Consider the following 16,450-nt stretch of genomic DNA (forward strand, 5'->3'; position numbering starts at 1 on the left):
AGAATGGCTATAGGCAACCATCCTAAAGCCATAAGTGAGAATGGCTATAGGCAACCATCCTAAAGTGAGAATGGCTATAGGCAACCATCCTAAAGCCATAAGTGAGAATGGCTATAGGCAACCATCCTAAAGCCATAAGTGAGAATGGCTATAGGCAACCATCCTAAAGTGAGAATGGCTATAGGCAACCATCCTAAAGCCATAAGTGAGAATGGCTATAGGCTATTATCCTAAAGCCATAAGTGAGAATGGCTATAGGCAACCATCCTAAAGCCATAAGTGAGAATGGCTATAGGCTATTATCCTAAAGCCATAAGTGAGAATGGCTATAGGCTATTATCCTAAAGCCATAAGTGAGAATGGCTATAGGCAACCATCCTAAAGTGAGAATGGCTATAGGCAACCATCCTAAAGCCATAAGTGAGAATGGCTATAGGCAACCATCCTAAAGCCATAAGTGAGAATGGCTATAGGCAACCATCCTAAAGCCATAAGTGAGAATGGCTATAGGCAACCATCCTAAAGCCATAAGTGAGAATGGCTATAGGCAACCATACTAAAGTGGGAATGGCTATAGGCAACCATCCTAAAGCCATAAGTGAGAATGGCTATAGGCAACCATCCTAAAGCCATAAGTGAGAATGGCTATAGGCAACCATCCTAAAGCTATAAGTGAGAATGGCTATAGGCAACATCCTAAAGCCATAAGTGAGAATGGCTATAGGCAACCATCCTAAAGCCATAGCAGCCTGTGACAGAAGCATAAGTGAGAATGGCTATAGGCAACCATCCTAAAGCCATAACAGCCTGTGACAGAAGCATAAGTGAGAATGGCTATAGGCAACCATCCTAAAGCCATAACAGCCTGTGACAGAAGCATAAGTGAGAATGGCTATAGGCAACCATCCTAAAGCCATAACAGCCTGTGACAGAAGCATAAGTGAGAATGGCTATAGGCAACCATCCTAAAGCAATAACAGCCTGTGACAGAAGCATAAGTGAGAATGGCTATAGGCAACCGTCCTAAAGCCATAACAGCCTGTGACAGAAGCATAAGTGAGAATGGCTATAGGCAACCATCCTAAAGCCATAACAGCCTGTGATAGAAACATAAGTGAGAATGGCTATAGGCAACCATCCTAAAGCCATAACAGCCTGTGACAGAAACATAATTGAGAATGGCTATAGGCAACCATCCTAAAGCCATAACAGCCTGTGACAGAAACATAATTGAGAATGGCTATAGGCAACCATCCTAAAGCCATAACAGCCTGTGACAGAAACATAATTGAGAATGGCTATAGGCAACCATCCTAAAGCCATCACAGCCTGTGACTTGTCTGTTCATGTAATATGCTGTTTGCTGCTCATCAGGTAGCTTAGGGAGAAATGAAGCCTTTAAAACTTGAATCTATTAAGACATGTCTATAAGAAACCACAAATACATCAAAGTGCGTATCTGAGTGGGAAAGGGTTAAGCCCTGTCTCATACAAAAATGTTATTAGGACTATACAAATATTATTTATTGATGCCCCTACAGATCCGTGTGAAGGTCATTGAAGGCCGTCAGATCGAGGGCTCCAACATTCAGCCTATCTGCAAGGTCACCTGCTACAACCAGTCAAAGCGGACTCGAGTGAAGAAGTCCACAAACTCCCCGTACTGGGACGAGACGTTCTTCTTCAACTTCAAGGCCTCGCCTGCGGAGCTGTTTGACGAAGTGCTTGAGTTTGAGATATTCAATTCTAGGAATCTTAGATCTGATGCTTTCATTGGGTCTTTTAAGGTTTGTTTGTGATACTTATATCTCCTTGCTGTATGCATAATACATGGTTTGAAATGTTAATGTTTGTGATACTTATATCTCCTTGCTGTATGCATAATACATGGTTTGAATTGTTAATGTTTGTGATACTTATATCTCATTGCTGTATGCATAATACATGGTTTGAATTGTTAATGTTTGTGATACTTATATCTCCTTGCTGTATGCATAATACATGGTTTGAACTGTTAATGTTTGTGATACTTACATATGAGACTGGCTCTGGGCTAACTATATTGAATGCATGTGCATAAAGTGTGCAGCCCTCATAAGCCTGTGCAGTCCACACAGGCTTATCAGGGACAATACTTGCCGCTTTTATAGTATATTTCGTTTATAGAAGTCTCGTTTGAGCAAAAATCCTATAGATGGAAAGTGTCGTCCCTGATTAGCCTGTAAGGACTTCAGAGGCTATTATGGGACAAAACTTTACGCACATGCATTAAACCCCATATTGTTTGAGCCGGGCCTATATCGTTGCTGCATGCATTCAACCATGATGGTTATTATTGAACGCTTTTAGAATACTTGCTCAAACTTTTGTTGCCTGTGAATATTGATCCTGCCATAAAATACACATTATTTCAATAAAAATTGCTTTCCTACAAATTATTATGCCCCCCTTCGAAGAAGAGGGGGTATATTGCTTTGCTCATGTCGGTCTGTCGGTCTGTCGGTCGGTCGGTCTGTCGGTCCGTCCACCAGGTGGTTGTCAGACGATAACTCAAGAACGCTTGGGCCTAGGATCATGAAACTTCATAGGTACATTGATCATGACTCGCAGATGACCCCTATTGATTTTGAGGTCACTAGGTCAAAGGTCAAGGTCACGGTGACCCAAAATAGTAAAATGGTTTCCGGATGATAACTCAAGAACGCTTAGGCCTAGGATCATGAAACTTGATAGGTAGATTGATCATGACTCGCAGATGACCCCTATCGATTTTCAGGTCACTAGGTCAAAGGTCAAGATCACTGACCCGAAATAGTAAAATGGTTTCCAGGTGATAACTCAAGAACGTTTAGGCCTAGGATCATGAAACTTGATAGGTAGATTGATCAGGACTCGCAGATGACCCCTATTGATTTTGAGGTCACTAGGTCAAAGGTCAAGGTCACAGTGACCCGAAATAGTAAAATGGTGTCCGGATGATATCTCAAGAATGCTTATGGCTAGGATCATGAAACTTCATAGGTACATTGATCATGACTGGCAGATGACCCCAGGTCACTAGGTCAAAGGTCAAGGTCACAGTGACAAAAAACATATTCACACAATGGCTCTCACTACAACGGAGAGCCCATATGAGGGGCATGCATGTTTTACAAACAGCCCTTGTTTTCAAAATTAATTTTACTCTAAGCTTAATTTATATATTTTTGCAGTTTGATGAACATATATCCAGGTTTAAATAACTTGTTTAGTATACTGTACAATCAATGTCATTCATGGGACTTTATTTTCCTTGATTTTGTGGGTTGAGTGATCAATAAATTTAACACAAACACATCAGAAAATGACCAATAAAAATTCCTCTCTTTAAAAAAAAAAAGATATCTGCAAATTATGTTCATGTCCACTAAAAAGTCATTTGATAAAACCCTTACAATTCCATGCCAAACAAATATAAATGATTTTACAGTATATAGTAATAAGACACCAAGTCAGACAATCTTGCTCCATTTTCATGCCTGACTCGCTCTTTTCCACAGATGGACATAGGTATGGTATGGGAGCAGACCAACCACACGTTCTCCAATAAGTGGCTGCTCCTAAGTGACCCAGATGACACGATGGCCGGTGCTAAAGGGTACCTCAAGTTCAGTGCCCTGGTGCTTGGGCCAGGGGACACCCCTCAGGTATGAACTGGTCTTTTGTAGTAACCTTAATAAACCATAGACAATTTGAGCCTCATTTTATGAAAACTGGGCTAAATGCATGTGTGTAAAGTGTTGTCCCAGATTAGTGTGTGCTAATTAGGAAAGACACATTCCACTGAGACTGGATTTTTGTTTAGAAGAGACTTGTTTTAAAACAAAAAAAATCATTAAAGCGTAAAGTTTCCTCCCTGATTAACCTGTACGAACTCTACATGCTTATCAGGGACGACTCTTTACATGCATTAAGCTTGTGACAAGGAGTACCTCAAGTTCAGTGCCCGGGGACATTCCTCAGGTATGTTGTAGTCTAAAACCCATAGTCAATATGACCCTTGATCTGAAAAATCTGGGCTTTATGCATGTGCTTAAATTGTCATCCCAGACTAGCCTGTGCAGTCATAAACAATACTTTTCGCTTAAACTGGTCATTTGTTATGAAGAGACTGTCTTTAGACAAAAAATTCCAGAGAAGCGGAAAGTTTCTTTCCTGATAATCATTAAGCTGGCACCAATGGCTACCTCAACTTCAGTTCCCTGGTGCTTGGGTTTGGGTACACTCCCCAAGGTATGACCTAGCCTTTGTAGTATAAAACTCATGAGCAATATGAGCCTTGCACTGAGAATAATTGGCTTAATGCATGTAGGTAAAGTGCAGTCTGCACAGGATAATCGGGGACAATATGTTTAGCCTACACTTGATTTTTTGCTAGACGAGTCCAGGTTTCCTAGAATGTGGCTCATATTAAGGCTACCTCAAGTTCAATTCCCTGGTGCTTGGGCCAGTGGACACCCCTGCAGTATGGCCTTGTTCAATTCCCTGGTGCTTGGGCCAGTGGGCACCCCTGCAATATGGCCTTGTTCAATTCCCTGGTGCTTGGGCCAGTGGACACCCCTGCAGTATGGCCTTGTTCAATTCCCTGGTGCTTGGGCCAGTGGACACCCCTGCAGTATGGCCTTGCTTGTTGTTGTGTAAAACTATTTGTCTATTATGAGGATCAATATATTAGTATTTTGTATGACTTTATTGCACCAGATGTAAAATGTTGTGTGATTGATGGAAAAAAATCTGTTTACTGCTGTTACAAATGGACATTATAGTTTATTAAGGAACATTACATAATATTCAAGTGAAGGGAAGTATAAAAGTTATATACAATCTTTCATAGATAAAAGTTGTTGTTGTTAGGAGAAACCTGTATTACTTGCAATACCTACAAGGCCTTGATACCATGTTCTCCTTTTTAACCAGGTTTTCCGAAGGAAAAAACTGGTTATTAGATTGGCGAATGCGGGCGGGCTGGCTGGCTGGCTGGCTGGCGGGCTGGCTGGCTGGCGGGCTGGCGGGCTGGCGGAATAAGCTTGTCCGGGCCATAACTATGTCGTTCATTGTCAGATTTTAAAATCATTTGGCACATTTGTTCACCATCATTGGACGGTGTGTCGCGCGAAATAATTACGTCGATATCTCCAAGGTCAAGGTCACACTTTGAGTTCAAAGGTCAAAAATGGCCATAAATGAGCTTGTCCGAGCCATAACTATGTCGTTCATCGTCAGATTTTAAAATCATTTGGCACATTTGTTCACCATCATTGGACGGTGTGTCGCGCGAAATAATTACGTCGATATCTCCAAGGTCAAGGTCACACTTTGAGTTCAAAGGTCAAAAATGGCCATAAATGAGCTTGTCCTGGCCATAACTATGTCATTCATTGTGAGATTTTAAAATCATTTGGCACATTTGTTCACCATCATGGGACGGTGTGTCCCACGAAAGAATCACGTCAATATCTCCAATGTCAAGGTCGCCACGACTAAAAATAGATTTAAAAAAAAAAAAAAATTACAAAGGGGGTTAATTTTTTTTGGTCATTTCAAAAGTTCAGTTTGAGTTTTCTCCCTTTATCAGATTTTTTTTTCACAATGAAAACCTGGTTTTGTGACAATTTTGTCCCTTGTTATCCAATTACATGGATGTGTAAAGGGACAAGCAGGCATTTACATTAAGTTCCAACTAAAAACTGGCACCAATTGGTTGGCAAAATTCAATTTTATATGGCATAAGTCATGGTGTTTTCAATATATGAACAGATCAGTGATAAGTCATGGTGTTTTCAATATATGAAAAGATCAGTAATTTGTGTTTTTTGTTTTCAGTCCATGGCTACCACCACTGTTGATTCAGATGACATTGAAAGGTACATTAAAACATTACTGGTTTCATTGTATGTGCTAAACATCCTTATTTACCTCAAATTAATGCATATTTTTAGTTATTAATAAAATACAGTGCTTCACCAATTATTTCTATGCCTTGACTAAGTGTTTGATTGGCTAGATTAATATAAGTGTCATTACTGGACAGACTTCAATTTGTTGTTTTGTATTTCATTGATTGAGATATGCCTAAGAAAAAATGTCTGCACATTTTAATGTTTTACAAAGTAGTTTGAGAATGGGTCTTTAACCAATACAATGACATGTCATTACTAAGGCAACTACAAAAATAACAAGTTATTAAGTAGTGCTCAAACGGGTACCCGAAAAAATCCGGACCCGCGGGTAAAAAAATACCCGCAGATCCGGGTCAAAGTTTCTGCGAACGATACTGGTTTGGGTCGCAAGCTACGAAGAACAACATTACATGTTAAACGTGTTATTAGATCATCTCTTTTAAGCAAGAGAATTAAAATAAAATCCTTTAGCAGTGTTGTATTTACAAATAGTCATAAATGAATAGAAGTGACGCACTCAAATAACGAAACATGTATTATAAAATATATTGACTTCAAAGTAGAAAAGGCAGTTAGAGCTTACAGTGAAATTTATTTTGGCTTCTCTCCTCAAAATAAAACAGTCAAGCTTTATTTTTGCTTGACATGTTGATTTTTCTATACATGCACTTTTGATCGCCAATCCAAGTAATACCAATATTTGTTGATTAAGTTCAACAACGTTGTGTAAACCTTATAAATTATTATACATGCAGTTCAGTATTTCATTCATAATTAATTAAATCAAAACAATAAAACGTATAATATTCTAAACAATATACTTGACAAAAAGTTGAATATTTAAGAACCCTTAAACATGCTATGGCAATTATTGTAGTTTTATTTTAATTAACTTATGTATTATCTGACCCGACCCGACCCAAATTTTCTCGAGTATTTAAATTTTGACCCGCCGACCCGACCCAAAGAATATTTTTGACCCGTGTGAGCCCTATTATTAAGGTTGTGTTTTTGTTTTAAATCAAACTGTTTAACTAAGATATATTTATTGTGTAATTCAATGGTAGCTGGCTATGTAATTGCATTTAAGTTTTGTGCATGTTGCAGCAATCTGCTGCGTCCGGCAGGTGTCCAGTTGAGACCAGCAACATTTGCACTCAATGTGTATAGATGTGAGGACATACCTAGAAGTGAGTATACAAACCCTCAATATGTATAGATGTGAGGACATACCTAGAAGTGAGTTTACAAACAATCAATGTGTATAGATGTGAGGACATACCTAGAAGTGAGTATACAAACCATCAATGTGTATAGATGTGAGGACATACCTAGAAATGAGTATACAAACCCTCAATGTGTATAGATGTGTGGACATACCTAGAAGTGAGTATACAAACCCTCAATGTGTATAGATGTGTGGACATACCTAGAAGTGAGAATACAAACCCTCAATGTGTATAGATGTGAGGACATACCTAGAAGTGAGTATACAAACCCTCAATGTGTATAGATGTGTGGACATACCTAGAAGTGAGTATACAAACCCTCAATGTGTATAGATGTGTGGACATACCTAGAAGTGAGTACAGTGGAACCCCTCTAAACAGGACGCCTCCGGGATCGAGAGGTAATTCGGGTTTAGAGAGGATTCCGTTTTAGAGGGGACATTGACTTTTTTTACTATCAGAAGGTCAATTACATAGCCTAATGTGCAAAAAAAACACTTTTAGCAAATTTGCATAGTTTATTTATATATAACATTCATTCATTTTGCATCATATAAGAAAAACACGTCGCTTAATCTGTTGATTCGAAAGCAATATCAGTCACAAAATAGATCAAACAGTGCACCCTGAAAAACAAACAATTTTATACATGCATGCATGTGTTAGGTAAATTTACTTTCTTTTCACACTGAAAAACATGTACGCCGACTTTTTTGCACGATATCCCGGATCGTCGACTTTCCTATCCGATATTTCTCTGACAGCATCTTGAGTGTAGGTTTTGGCAACATTTCTGACTCTTTTATCAGTTTGATTTTGTCTTCTAGAGACATTTCCACGGGTCATCGCTTAAAGGAGGTTCGGACATTTTTAGTCTTAGTTATCTTAATTACCAATTTGAAAATATAAATGAATATCTAAATGCAATTGCTTCAAGAACTCTGCTATCAACATTTTATATGACACTTAATTAGCAATTGCAATAAACAACACAAAATTAAATAGCATAAAGATTATTTAAATTTAGCACGGCTTCCTATATCAAAAACAAAACATACTAAAGAATTCTATGTTTGTTTTCAGTAATTATAATCGGTATTATAACATCTATTGAGTGATATGTACATGTACATCACAGGACAAGTGTCTTTAAATTGTTTTGCGATTTTAACAGTTTAGAAATTTTTCGACCACCTTTAATAATTTCACGCGTCTTTAATCCGCTATTCACAACTTTTTATGTCCCCCGCACATATTGTTTTTGCCCAGTCTGTTGGTCTGTCTGTCTGTCTGTCTGTCTGTCTGTCTGTCTGTCTGTCTGTCTGTCTGTCTGTCTGTCTGTCTGTCTGTCTGTCTGTCTGTTTGCGCCAACTTTAACATTTTGCAATAACTTTTGCAATATTGAAGATAGCAACTTGATATTTGGCATGCATATGTATCTCATGGAGCTGCACATTTTGAGTGGTGAAAGGTCAAGGTCAAGGTCATCCTTCAAGGTTAAAGGTCAAATATATGGGTCAAAATCGCTAATTTAATGTACACTTTTGCAGTATTTCAATATTCAAGATAGCAACTTGATATTTGGCATGCATGTGTATCTCATGGAACTGCACATTTTGAGTGGTGAAAGGTCAAGGTCAAGGTCATCCTTCAAGGTCAGAGGTCAAATATATGTGGCCAAAATCGCTTATTTTATGAATACTTTTGCAATATTGAAGATAGCAACTTGATATTTGGCATGCATGTGTATCTCATGGAGCTGCACATTTTGAGTGGTGAAAGGTCAAGATCAAGGTCATCCTTCAAGGTCAGAGGTCAAATATATGTGGCCCAAATTGCTTATTTTATGAATACTTTTGCAATATGGAAGATAGCAACTTGATATTTGGCATGCATGTGTATCTCATGGAGCTGCACATTTTGAGTGGTGAAAGGTCAAGGTCATCCTTCAAGGTCATCCTTCAAGGTCAAGTATATGGGTCAAAATTGCGCATGTAATGTCACTTCTGCAATATTGAAGCTAGCAATTTTATATTTGAAATGCATGTGTATCTCAAGGAGCTGCACATTTTGAGTGGTGAAGGGTCAAGGTCAAGGTCATCCTACGAGGTCAACATCATATACGGGGACATTGTGTTTCTCAAACACATCTTGTTGATACTAGGTCTGAGGTGCAATAAACTGGCCCTGAGCGGTTTAGAGAGGTACAATTACGTATTGAATTACCCAATTTTGATCCACATAATGACCGGTATCAGGAATTGAGGGGATTCCGGTCTTGAGGAGATATTTTACGCATGGTTTTATAGGGAAAAAAATGGGACCGGACAATTGGTCCGGTTTAGAGATGATTCCAGTATAGAGAGGATCCGGTTTAGAGGGTTTCCACTGTATATAAACCCTCTATGTGTATAGATGTGAGGACATACCTAGAAGTGAGTATATAAACCCTCTATGTGTATAGATGTGAGGACATACCTAGAAGTGAGTATACAAACCCTCAATGTGTATAGATGTGAGGACATACCTAGAAGTGAGTAAATAAACCCTCTATGTTTATGAATGTGAGGACATACCTAGAAGTGAGTATACAAACCCTCAATGTGTATAGATGTGAGGACATACCTAGAAGTGAGTATATAAACCCTATGTTTATGAATGTGAGGACATACCTAGAAGTGAGTATACAAACCCTCAATGTGTATAGATGTGAGGACATACCTAGAAGTGAGTATACAATCCCTCAAAGTGTATAGATATGAGGGGACAAACCTAGAAGTGAGTATACAAACACTCAATGTGTATGGATGTGAGGACATATCTAGAAGTGAGTATACAAACCCTAAATGTGTATAGATGTGTGGACATACCTAGAAGTGAGTAAACAAACCCTCAATGTGTATAGATGTGAGGACATACCTAGAAGTGTGTATACAAACCCTCAATTTGTATAGATGTGAGGACATACCTAGAAGTGAGTATACAAACCCTTAATGTGTATAAATGTGTGGACATACTAAGAAGTGAGTAAACAAACCCTCAATGTGTATAGATGTGAGGACATACCTAGAAGTGAGTATACAAACCCTCAATGTGTATAGATGTGAGGACATACCTAGAAGTGAGTATACAAACCCTCAATGTGTATAGATATGAGGGGACATTCCTAGAAGTGAGTATACAAACACTCAATGTGTATAGATGTGAGGACATACCTTGAAGTGAGTATACAAACCATCAATGTGTATGGATATGAGGGGACATACCTAGAAGTGAGCATACAAACACTCAATGTGTATAGATGTGAGGACATAGTACCTAGAAGTGAGTAAACAAACAGCCTGCAAGTTTAGCACTGCCTTTGATTCAATACTAGAGTATACCTGTACTTCCTCAGTCCATAACTTACAAAATATAATGTTTAAATGTCTAATTGATTAATATATTAAATGCTTTCCAGTGGTTTGTAGGGAAATATAAGTGTTTCAAAATCAGCAATTCACTGTGTAAAACATCAACAAAAATAGTAATACAGTAAAACTGCGATAACTCGAGTTAGCACAGGACTGACCTTGATGCTCGAGTAATGGCAGGTTTCGAGTAATCCATGGTATTATTTGTATTCACTGTTTCGGTTGGCGATGCTTAACTTCTGACCGCAAATGCTTTATTTACATGTAAGACGGTGCTTTCCTGATCTAGCTATCCCCCCACAAGTGGGTCCTTCACTAGATTGCTCAGGAGTTTGACAATTTTTAAGACTATTTTCTTTCTGTGTTGCCATGATGCAGCGCAAATGACAAGAAGGAATTCAGTTAAGAGATTCGGATGTATAATCTGCTACGCTCTCTTTTATACCATGCATTTTATCATAATTATCAATTGGTGGTTATTATTTAATTATCATTAAAACTGGGTACCTGGTAGCTTTTATCTGCATCTCAAAGGATGACAATATTGCAGTGTTTCTCAAAATGCGAGTAACTTCACACCTAATCAAGTGTTTTTTGTCTGCTTGATTGCGCCGTTTTCACAACGCAAATATTTTTAGCACCGACCAGACTAGACAGTGTCTTCGAATAATTGCCAGTTAATCAGGTGTGAAATGCCTTTCAGGGACCAGGACACATACTCAAGTTATAGAAAATCGCATGTTTGAGTTATTGAGGGTATTTTTATATAGAAATTAAAGGAAAATGTTAGGGACTTCCTTAAATGTTCAAGTAATCGCCAGTTTTCGGGAAATCGCAAGCTCGAGTAATTGCAATTTTACTGTATCAATAGTTTTCTTAGTTTCTTTGTCAAAACAGTTTGTGGTTCTGAATTTATTCATTAAAGGAAATGGATTTTCGACAATGTCAGACTCAGTATTAGCTCAATCACATCATTGTTTTGACATAATGACAAATTTTTTTAAATGTGAAATTCCCCAGTGAGAACCTTCTTTAATGTAAACAAATATTGGAATACATTAACTATTTAAAAATGTGTTTCTTTGGATAGATCTTGTTTGTATTCACTCGTGATTATAGAAAATTAACTTAAATAATATGAACGATAGCATATTAATTACAATCGATAGTCAATTGAAAGGAGCATGTATCATCTATATTCGTTTCCATTACTGCTTTTAACAGTACTGAAGGTCTATTTTTTAGCACTTATAGGTTAAAGCCTTATTTTTTTAGTACTGGTAAGTGAAAGCCTAATTCTGTTAGCACTGGTAAGTGAAAGCCTCATTCTGTTAGCTCTGGTAAGTGAAAGCCTATTTTGTTACCATTTGTAAGTGAAAGCCTCATTATGTTAATACTTGTAAGTGAAAGCCTATTTTTTTGCACTTGTAAGTGAAAGCCTTATTTTGTTAGCTCTTGTAAGTGAAAGCCTCATTTTGTTAGCACTGATAAGTGAAAGCCTCACTTTGTTAGCTCTTGTAAGTGAAAGCCTCATTTTGTTATTACTTGTAAGTGGAAGCCTTATTATGTGAGTACTTGTTAGTGGAAACCTCATTTTGTTAGCACTTGTAAGTGAAAGCCTCATTTTGTTATTACTTGTAAGTGGAAGCCTTATTATGTGAGTACTTGTTAGTGGAAGCCTCATTTTGTTAGCACTTGTAAGTGAAAGCCTCATTTTGTTACCTCTTGTAAGTGAAAGCCTCATTTTGTTAATTCTTGTAAGTGAAAACCTCATTTTGTTATTACTTGTGAGTGAAGGCCTCATTTTGTTAGCTCTTGTAAGTAAAAGCCTCATTTTTGTTATTACTTGTAAGTGAAGGCCTCATTTTGTTATTACTTGTGAGTGAAGGCCTTATTTTGTTAGCTCTTGTAAGTGAAAACCTCATTTTGTTATTACGTGTGAGTGAATGCCTCATTTTGTAATCACTTGTAAGTGAAAACCTCATTTTGTTATTACTTGAAAGTGAAGGCCTCATTTTGTTAGCTCTTGTAAGTGAAATCCTCATTTTTGTTATTACTTGTAAGTGAAGGCCTCATTTTGTTATTACTTGTAAGTGAATGCCTCATTTTGTTAGCTCTTGTAAGTGGAAACCCCATTTTGTTAGCTCTTGTAAGTAAAAGGCCTCATTTTGTTAGCTCTTGTAAGTGAAAGCCTCATTTTGTTAGCTCTTGTAAGAGAAAACCTCATTTTGTTATTACTTGTGAGTGAAAGCCTCATTTTGTTAGCTCTTGTAAGTGAACGCCTCATTATTTTAGCTCTTGTAAGTGAAAGCCCTATTTTGTTTGTACTTGTAAGTGGAAGCCTCATTTTGTTAATTACTTGTAAGTGAAAGCTTCATTTTGTTGTTACTTTTAAGGGAAGGCCTCTTTTTGTTAGGTCTTGTAAGTGAAAGCCTCATATGTTATCCCTGTAAGTGAAAGCCTCATATGTTATCCCTGTAAGTGAAAGCCTCATATGTTATGTCTTGTAAACGAAAGCCTTATTTTGTTTGCTCTTGTAAGTGAAAGCCTCATTTCAATGCCCCCGGTAGGGTGGCATATAGCAGTTGAACTGTCCGTCAGTATGTCAGTATGTCAGTCAGTCTGTCCGTCCGTCCCAAAAAAACTTTAACATTGGCCATAACTTTTTCACTATTGAAGATAGCAACTTGATATTTGGCATGCATTTGTATCTCATGGAGCTGAACATTTTGATTGGTGAAAGGTCAAGGTCATCCTTCAAGGTCAAATGTCAAATATATGGCGTCTGTCTGTCCGAAAACTTTAACATTGACCATAACTTTTTCAATATTGAAGATAGCAACTTGATATTTGGCATGCATGTGCATCTCACGGAGCTGCACATTTTGAGTGGTGAAAGGTGAAGGTCAAGGTCATCCGTCAAGGTCAAATGTCTAATATATGGAGTCTGTCCGTCCGTCAAAAAACTAACATTGGCCATAACTGTTTCAATATTGAAGATAGCAACTTGATATTTGGCATGCATTTGTATCTCATGAAGCTGCACATTTTGAGTGGTGGGATTCAAGGTCAAGGTCATCCTTCAAGGTCAAAAGTTAAAAAAAAATTATAAAAATTCAAAGCGGCATTCTCATGAAGCTGCACATTTTGAGTGGTGCAAGTTCAAGGTCAAGGTCATCCTTCAAGGTCCAAGGTAAAAAACAACAACAATTTTTTTTTTTATGCCCCCCTTCGAAGAAGAGGGGGTATATTGCTTTGCTCATGTTGGTCTGTCGGTCGGTCTGTCGGTCTGTCGGTCGGTCTGTCGGTCCGTCCACCAGGTGGTTGTCAGACGATAACTCAAGAACACTTGGGCCTAGGATCATGAAATTCATAGGTACATTGATCATGACTCGCAGATGACCCCTATTGATTTTGAGGTCACTAGGTCAAAGGTCAAGGTCACGGTTACCAGAAATAGTAAAATGGTTTTTGAATGATAACTTAAGAACGCATACGCCTAGGATCATGAAACTTGATAGGTAGATTGATCATGACTTGCAGATGACCCCTATTGATTTTGAGGTCACTAGGTCAAAGGTCAAGGTCACGGTGACCCGAAATAGTAAAATGATTTCCGGATGATACCTCAAGAACGCATACGCCTAGGATCATGAAACTTCATGGGTAGATTGATCATGACTAGCAGATGACCCCTATTGATTTTGAGGTCACTAGGTCAAAGGTCAAGGTCACGGTGACCCGAAATAGTAAAATGGTTTTCGGATGATAACTCAAGAACGCATACGCCTAGGATCATGAAACTTCATAGGTAGATTGATCATGACTTGCAGATTACCCCTATTGATTTTGGGGTCACAAGGTCAAAGGTCAAGGTCACGGTGACCCGAAATAGTAAAATGATTTTCGGATGATAACTCAAGAACGCTTTTGCCTAGGATCATGACACTTCATAGGTACATTGATCGTGACCCGCAGATGACCCCTATTGATTTTCGGGTCACTAGGTCAAAGGTCAAGGTCACAGTGACAAAAATCTTATTCACACAATGGCTGCCACTACAACGGACAGCCCATATGGGGGGCATGCATGTTTTACAAACAGCCCTTGTTTTCAAAGCTGCGCAATAGGGGCATTGTGTTTCTGACGAACACATCTCTTGTTTTAGGTCTTGTAAGTGAAAGCCTTATTTTGTAAGTACTTGTAAGTGGAATCCTTATTTCGTTAGTACTTGTAAGTGGAAGCCTCATTTTGTTATTACTTGTATGTGAAAGACTTATTTTGTTAGAACTTGTAAGCTGAAGCCTTATTTTGTTATTACCTGCAAGTGAAAAACTGCATTTTGTTATAACCTGTCAGTGAAAGCCTCATTTTGTTAGCTCTTGTAAGTGGAAGCCTTATTTTTTTAGTACTTGTAAGTGGCAGCCTTATTTTGTTAGAACTTGTAAGTTGAAGCCTCATTTTTTGTATTACTTGTAAGTGAAAGCCTCATTTTGTTATTACTTGTAAGTGAAAGCCTCATTTTGTTAGCTCTTGTAAGTGAAAACCTCACTATGTTAGCTCTTGTAAGTGAAAGCCTTATTTTGTTAGTACCTGTTAGTGGAAGCCTTATTTTGTTAATACTTGTAAGTGGAAGCCTCATTTTAGTATTACTTGTAAGTGAAAGTCTCATTTTGTTATTACTTGTAAGTGAATGCCTTTTTTGTTAGCTCTTGTAAGTCAAGGCCTCATTATGTTAGCTCTTGTAAGTGAAAGCCTCATTTTGTTAGCCTTTGTAATTGAAAGCCTCATTCTGTAAGCACTTGTTAGTGGAAGCCTTATTTTGTTAGTACTTGTAAGTGGAAGCCTCATTTTGTTAGCTCTTGTAAGTGAAAGCCTCATTTTGTTAGCTCTTGTAAGTGAAAGCCTCATTTTGTTAGCTCTTGTAAGTGAAAGCCTCATTTTGTAAGCACGTATTAGTGGAAGCCTTATTTTGTTAATACTTGTAAGTGAAAGCCTCATTTTGTAAGCACGTGTTAGTGGAAGCCTTATTTTGTTAATTCTTGTAAGTGAAAGCCTCATTTTGTAAGCACGTGTTAGTGGAAGCCTTATTTTGTTAATACTTGTAAGTGAAAGCCTCATTTTGTAAGCACATGTTAGTGGAAGCCTTATTTTGTTAATACTTGTAAGTGAAAGCCTCATTTTGTAAGCACGTGTTAGTGGAAGCCTTATTTTGTTAATACTTGTAAGTGAAAGCCTCATTTTGTAAGCACGTGTTAGTGGAAGCCTTATTTTGTTAATACTTGTAAGTGAAAGCCTCATTTTGTAAGCACGTGTTAGTGGAAGCCTTATTTTGTTAATACTTGTTAGTGAAAGCCTCATTTTGTAAGCACGTGTTAGTGGAAGCCTTATTTTGTTAATACTTGTAAGTGGAAGCCTTATTTTGTAAGTACTCATAAGTTGAAGCCTCATTTTGTTTTTACTTCTAAGTGAAAGCCTTATTTTTTAAGTACTTGTAAGTTGAAGCCTCATTTTGTTATTACTTGTAAGCGAAAGCCTCATTTTGTTATTACTTGTAAGTAGAAACCTCATTTTGTTATTACATGTTAGTGAATGCCTTATTTTGTTTGTTACAGTGGACACAGCCTTCTTGCAAGGGGTCAAGAAACTCTTCCATGTTGGTCAGGAACAGAAAGAACTTGTTGATCCATACTTCCTCATGAACTTTGCTGGCAAGGAGGTTAGTGGGTCATGTTTATTGCTTTCCTGCTCAGAAAATAGCTATATGCAACCAACATAAAACCAGAAAAGCCTGCGAGTAACTCACTGTTTGTTCAGGTTTCATGCTGATCATCAGTACTTAAGGGTTGGAAATGAAGCCTTGAATCT

The 16,450-nt window shown here is 37.9% G+C and overlaps 1 protein-coding gene across 1 annotated transcript in view; it reads left to right on the forward strand.

The window, feature by feature from the left end:
- The window catches only part of LOC127840904 (myoferlin-like), a 141,386-nt gene that overhangs the window by 32,111 nt on the left and 92,825 nt on the right, over window positions 1-16,450 (forward strand). The window contains 5 exon segments of the mRNA XM_052369363.1: window positions 1,542-1,787; window positions 3,540-3,686; window positions 5,863-5,903; window positions 7,047-7,129; window positions 16,198-16,301. Coding sequence (XP_052225323.1) covers window positions 1,542-1,787; window positions 3,540-3,686; window positions 5,863-5,903; window positions 7,047-7,129; window positions 16,198-16,301 — 621 coding nt within the window.

This window comes from Dreissena polymorpha, chromosome 8, assembly GCF_020536995.1.
Source record: "Dreissena polymorpha isolate Duluth1 chromosome 8, UMN_Dpol_1.0, whole genome shotgun sequence".
NCBI classification, from domain to species: domain Eukaryota; kingdom Metazoa; phylum Mollusca; class Bivalvia; order Myida; family Dreissenidae; genus Dreissena; species Dreissena polymorpha.